The 5,330-nt window shown below is 37.0% G+C and overlaps 1 protein-coding gene across 3 annotated transcripts; it reads right to left on the minus strand.

Moving 5' to 3' along the window:
* Positions 1,257 to 5,171, minus strand: LOC107618433 (alkaline/neutral invertase A, mitochondrial). 3 transcript variants are annotated; one of them, XR_002354888.1, is made up of 7 exons: positions 4,205 to 5,171; positions 3,619 to 3,778; positions 2,982 to 3,193; positions 2,277 to 2,776; positions 2,061 to 2,109; positions 1,865 to 1,964; positions 1,402 to 1,623 (listed from the first exon to the last, which is right to left on the minus strand). XR_002354888.1 is itself a non-coding variant. In XM_021112731.1 (6 exons), the coding sequence occupies exons 1-6, from the start codon at positions 4,904 to 4,906 to the stop codon at positions 1,297 to 1,299; spliced, it is 1,950 nt and encodes a 649-aa protein (XP_020968390.1). In that variant the 5' UTR covers positions 4,907 to 5,166; the 3' UTR covers positions 1,257 to 1,296. The 3 variants fall into 3 exon arrangements, 2 of the variants coding, with proteins under 2 accessions (XP_020968390.1, XP_016175983.1); XM_021112731.1 differs by lacking the exon at positions 1,865 to 1,964 and having other exon boundaries at positions 1,257 to 1,623; positions 4,205 to 5,166; XM_016320497.2 differs by lacking the exon at positions 1,865 to 1,964 and having other exon boundaries at positions 1,257 to 1,623; positions 2,277 to 2,770; positions 4,205 to 5,164.

A 5,330-nucleotide genomic window follows, 5' to 3' on the forward strand; every position in this document is an offset into this window, starting at 1 on the left:
AATTATTTCAAAAAAAAATAACTATCCAAAATTCTAATTTACCAAACTATTTCACTCCAATATACTCTTCTTTTTCAACCGGCGGCCACCCCACCTTCATCAATAATCATCCCACTTCACCTTCGCTACTTGACTTGCCACACGCCACTCGCCGTTAGTAAAAATAACTATCCACATAAGAATAAAAATAATAATCCATTTACCTAATGAATTGAACATCCAACATATTTTAATTATATATAACTAAACTCAATTCAGTCAAAAGTCAAAACAATAATCTGCGTAAAAATTAAAATACTCATCCACATGCCTACTAAAATGATCATCCTAAATTGACTATTAAATAGAAGAAGGAGATGAATAAATAGAAGAAGTAACTATGATCATCCAACAATTTAATTTTTATTAAAAAAAAGAAAAAAAATATATAATTTGTCACCTAAATCTTATGATTTGATGTAACCATAAAATGAAAAATAAAAAAAAAAAGAAAAAAAAGTTTGAACAGATGAGGAGAAGACAACGGTAGGTGTGAGGGGGCCATCCAATGATCCCGCCTTCAACTGACTGACGAAGGAGGCAAGAGCCAGGCAGACGTGCACACCGTGCAGGTTACTGCGCAGAGACAAGCCGGCGAAGGAGGTTGGGTGCTGCAATTCTGATCGACGTTGATGAAGGCTTCAGGTCACGCGGCGCCGCGGCGGTGGATGTTGAGCAGCGACCGTGCACCGATTTGGCGATAAGAGAGGATGGAGAGGGAGAGAGTGAGGAAGACCGGTTGGAGGTGTTTGTAACTATTTGGAATCCTTATTTGCTTTGTATTTAAAATTGAAAAAAATTTTATAATTAATTAATTTAATTATCATTTAATGTTAATTTAAAAAATATTCTCATTGTACACATTCTATACTAAAAACCAGTTTGGCTAAACTTCTTAAATAAGTTCTTTTGAAAAAGGAGCTTAAAATATAAGGACTTTTATTAATATTAACTTTTAAATAAGTTATTTTGAGTTTGAAAAGTTATTATAGAAGTCCTTGTTTTAAAATTGTGCATTAAAAAAAAAAAAAGAAATGTGATTTGCAGAGTTTTATGTGGGTGATTTTTGTTAGACCAATCAGTAACTAGATCAACTTGATTGGATTAGTTACTAAAAATGCTTGGACATATAACACTATTGTTATCAATTTTCCAATTTAATTTTCATTGCATCTTATCAAATACATTCTATACCGTAAAACTATGAATGTACATACAATAGGCTCTCTGCTTCCAAATATTGCAAGGCCTCATTCATCACACAAGAATCTGTGACCTGGCAGCACCACGGGAGCATTTCCTCCTTCCACTCTTATTTAGTGCACAAACACATATCTCAAGTAGTTCATAATCCTCCTCCCAGAATAACATCGATGCCATCTCAGGCTTCTTCAAAAGCATCTTAGATGTAAGGAACCCGGAGATTGTCCATGTTTGATACAGCCGTGATTGTTTTCCAATAAATTTTCCAGTTCGTGTATCATAGTATTCTGGCCACAAATCAATGGGAAGCCTTTTCTCGGCCAATGCGACAGCCTTCTTGGCTAGCTCGATTCTCCCCATTTTGATGCATGCCAAAGTGAACTGAAGATGATGTAAAATTGTTCAGAAATTTAAAGCTGCCGTTCATGCAAGGTTCAGATTTCAGAAACAAAAATAGCAAACAACAAAAGGATAGATAAACATAAAAATTTCAATTGTGAAAAGATTTTCTTTCCTCAAATAACAAGCCAAAAAGATAACTGTCTCCTTTTTTTTTTTTTTTTCTAAAGAGTATTCGTTTTGCAAATGGAAAACATTTCAAATTAATTATGATACAGTATACCTTGTCCTAAGAGTGAATGGAGGTAAAATTCAAATAAGTGAAATCCCAAAAACTAAGAGTGTTCCTTGGAGGAGTGTTCCTTTGCCTAAATGTCAGAGCTCTGAAAATCATTGGTCCGATATATAGCTGAGATACTAAATACTGAGACACATGCCAATGGATAACCAACATATTACTTTTCTCGGAATAATTTTACCTGCCACAGAAGAGTTGGCCAAGATCCACCGTTGTGATATGACCAAGGACTGCATAAAAAGTTGAGCAAGTTGTTTCAGTTAAGATATAAACCACAAACAGTTCTGATTACAAAGACAACTAGATTATACAGATTCATTAGAGTACATATGTGACAAAAAAAGAAAATCAAATTACTCAAGATATTCAGATACAGAATTTAAAATTACAGACTTACGTGTTCTTAGGGTCACTGCCAGTTATTATCCGCCACTCTTCATTATCCAACGCAGGATAGCATATCTTAAGAGGCATATGACTGCCAAGATCATCCCACTTTGCTTCTATCAGATTCAAAATAGCTTCATTCTGTCTAGGGGTACCCAAAGATGAAACAATAGACCAAAGATTTCCAAGCGTGAAAAACCTGAAATCCATGTGAGCTGGCTGCAGATTCCCAATCAGATATCCACCTTCTTCTGGAATCCAATCCATTAACCACAATGGAATTTGTTCTGGATAGATGTTGAACTTGTTGGTTGCATCCATGGAGTACTCTTCGGTTTTGTACCTATATATTTCGTTGATCTTTTTCATATCCACCCAATAATATTCTCTAATGTGGAATGACAGTGCGCTGAGTCGATTGTTAATGGCTCTAATCAGATTAGAGCTTCCCTCATTTGCAGCGAGCATCTCACGGGAGCAGCGAAGAGCTGAGTAAAATAAGGCCTGTAACTTACAATCATTTAAACGAAAGGAACATAATCCAAATATAACAAAAGAACAACTGTCAACTGCAACTGATTAAGATAGAGCATCATTCAAGTTTAAGAAGAAAACTAGCATAATTTCAGAGTCCATGTAGCACCTAATATTGTAATACAAAACGACAAAACTACAAAACTCTAAAGAATAAGAAACACAGCATAGATAGACTCACTTGGATCTCAAGGGGGTGGCCATGAATCCCCATCCGCCTGTCTATCATACAAGATCCATCAGTGACTAGGAGAGAAGGAAACATATCGAAACCATCAGTTAAACACAAGTTAAGGATCATTTTTAAGCCAGTCTGAACATCCACCCTTTCTTGCAAGCTATAGTCACCAGTGAGCTTCCCATAAGCCCGCAACAAGATGATCCACCACAGTCCTATAAAAGAAACAAAATGGATCGTAAGAACCTGGTACCCTGATGATAGAAGAATAATATAGAACAAGAATGGAGGAATGGAAAATTGAAGTGAAACCATGTGATTTCACCCTCTCCACTATGAATGTTATTGAATTAACTGAATACCTCACTCAGCACTTTCCCCTTTCCCCTTTCCCCGGATACCTCTTGTCTCTTCCATAACAGAGCTGGCAAGGTTAATTACAAGATTTCCCCCTCTATTCCCTAACTAGCTGGCAAGGTTAATTACAATATTTCCCCCTCTATTCCCTAACTATGTATGTTTCCCTATTTGTCCCTTGTTGCGGACACTAGATGGAGGTATGTAACAGAGATACAACTTCGAAATGTCATATTTTTCATTTACAGCAGTTAGAGGTACTGCAAATACACTAACTACTTACCTGAATCTACAGGTGCAACACGACCAATTGCTGATTCCCCGAAATCAGGGTCTAAAACTTCTTCAAGATTATCTCCATCAAGAGCTACAGTTCTAACTTTGAAACTAGCAGGCATCAAGCCCTGCCCTGGACTGTAGCAATCTACTGTTTTCTCCCAACTCTTTCACAATTAAAAAGGAGGAAAAAGTGTACAGCGTTATTAGTAACTACGAATATCCAACATAATTGTAAAGAATTTTTTATAAAGAGTGTCATAAAGGTACTGTAACAATAAAGAAGTTTATTTCTCTATGAAAAATTCCTATCTTTTAAGCACTCATTAGGAAAAAATCTGGAATTTGCGATTATGTTGTCATCATGAGTACCTTCTCTCCTGGGATAACTAATGTACAAGCAGAATCTAAATAAACATTTAATCATCATAGTATATACACCATCCTTTTAGCATTTAAGTGTCGAATTTGCCATCAATCATCACTATCTACTACAACGGATACATACTTAACTCTTTATAGCATCAATAAAGCCTGGGCAGCCATTTAACAAGCTAGCATTTGAAAGCATAAAATTTTGTTCTAAGAAGCACCTGCAATTGCAAGGTATGAAGAAGAAAGTTCTTGACAATCTCGCTTTCGCCTCCAAGCAAGAAAGCGAGAGCAGAAGGAACGAAATCCCGAATGAAGACCTGATCGTAATTCAATGGCGTCTTGTCACCAGGATCATTAGCAGCCACAGTCCCCACAGGGTTCCCACAATAACTCACAACAGCACCCTTCAATAGCCTCCATGCTTCTCTCTCCGCTTCACTGTCCTCAACTCTCGCCTTTTCCACCACACTCACACTCACAAAACCCTCCGAATTCTTCTCTATGGTGGGAACACTCTTCTCTTCCTCATCAACTCTCTCCACCACATGTGGCTTCAAATTCACGCCACCCTGCACATAAATCCTCTCGAAATTGGTGTTATTTACGCGGTTTTCAACTGAAGTTGAGAAATTCCGAACACTCAATGAGTATGCAACTCTGGCAATGCTTGAAAAATCCTCATCTGGTTTGATTACTAATCCTAATTGCCATGAATTAATCCTGAAATGGAAAAGACTCGAAAACGGTAAGTAAAGAAAATTCTTGGCACTACCAATTCGGAAATGGTTCGCAGTGGTGAGAAGAGTGCGGTGACATTTTGGATGAGGGGAAGCCAAAGAAGATGAAGTCGTAGAAGAACCAATGAGAACCCTGCGAGAGGATTTGGTAGCAGAATTGCGAATGATGGCAATTGTGTTCATGACGAAACAAACAAAGAGAATTGGATTTGGAGCCAAAGGAAGCGTACGGAAGTGGGATAAGAATTAAGATGTTAAAACTTAAAATTTCGAATGAGTTAGGTAGCATCAGAGAGCATAGGGTTAGGGTTATGGTGCTGTAAGAATAAGAGTGGCGCAACGCCCATGTGTGTTTATGTTGTCTGAAATATTGGAAAAGGAAGAAGAGTGGAAGAATGGAAATTGCGATTGAAGTTTTATATATGTAAGCTGTAGGGCGTAGGCGATGCTGCAGCGTGGCGGCCTGGCGGTCATGAATAAATAAATGTGATGCTATCCTGAAAAACCAATGTATTATTTCTTTTTAAAAAAAAGTATAACAAAGTAATACTTTCTTAATTTATTTTGTTATTATAAATTTGTTTTTCCTTTCACTAACAATTGAGTA

Source organism: Arachis ipaensis, chromosome B09 (genome assembly GCF_000816755.2).
Source record: "Arachis ipaensis cultivar K30076 chromosome B09, Araip1.1, whole genome shotgun sequence".
Classification (NCBI taxonomy): Eukaryota; Viridiplantae; Streptophyta; class Magnoliopsida; order Fabales; family Fabaceae; genus Arachis; species Arachis ipaensis.

Coding starts and splice junctions, on each gene's coding strand:
- LOC107618433 (XM_021112731.1), bottom strand. CDS start 4,906: ATGAACACAATTGCCATCATTCGCAATTCTGCTACCAAATCCTCTCGC. Junction 3,779..4,204: donor TTCATACCTTGCAATTGCAG/GTGCTTCTTAGA, acceptor TAATTGTGAAAG/AGTTGGGAGAAAACAGTAGA. Junction 2,110..2,276: donor GGCAGTGACCCTAAGAACAC/GTAAGTCTGTAA, acceptor CTTTTTATGCAG/TCCTTGGTCATATCACAACG.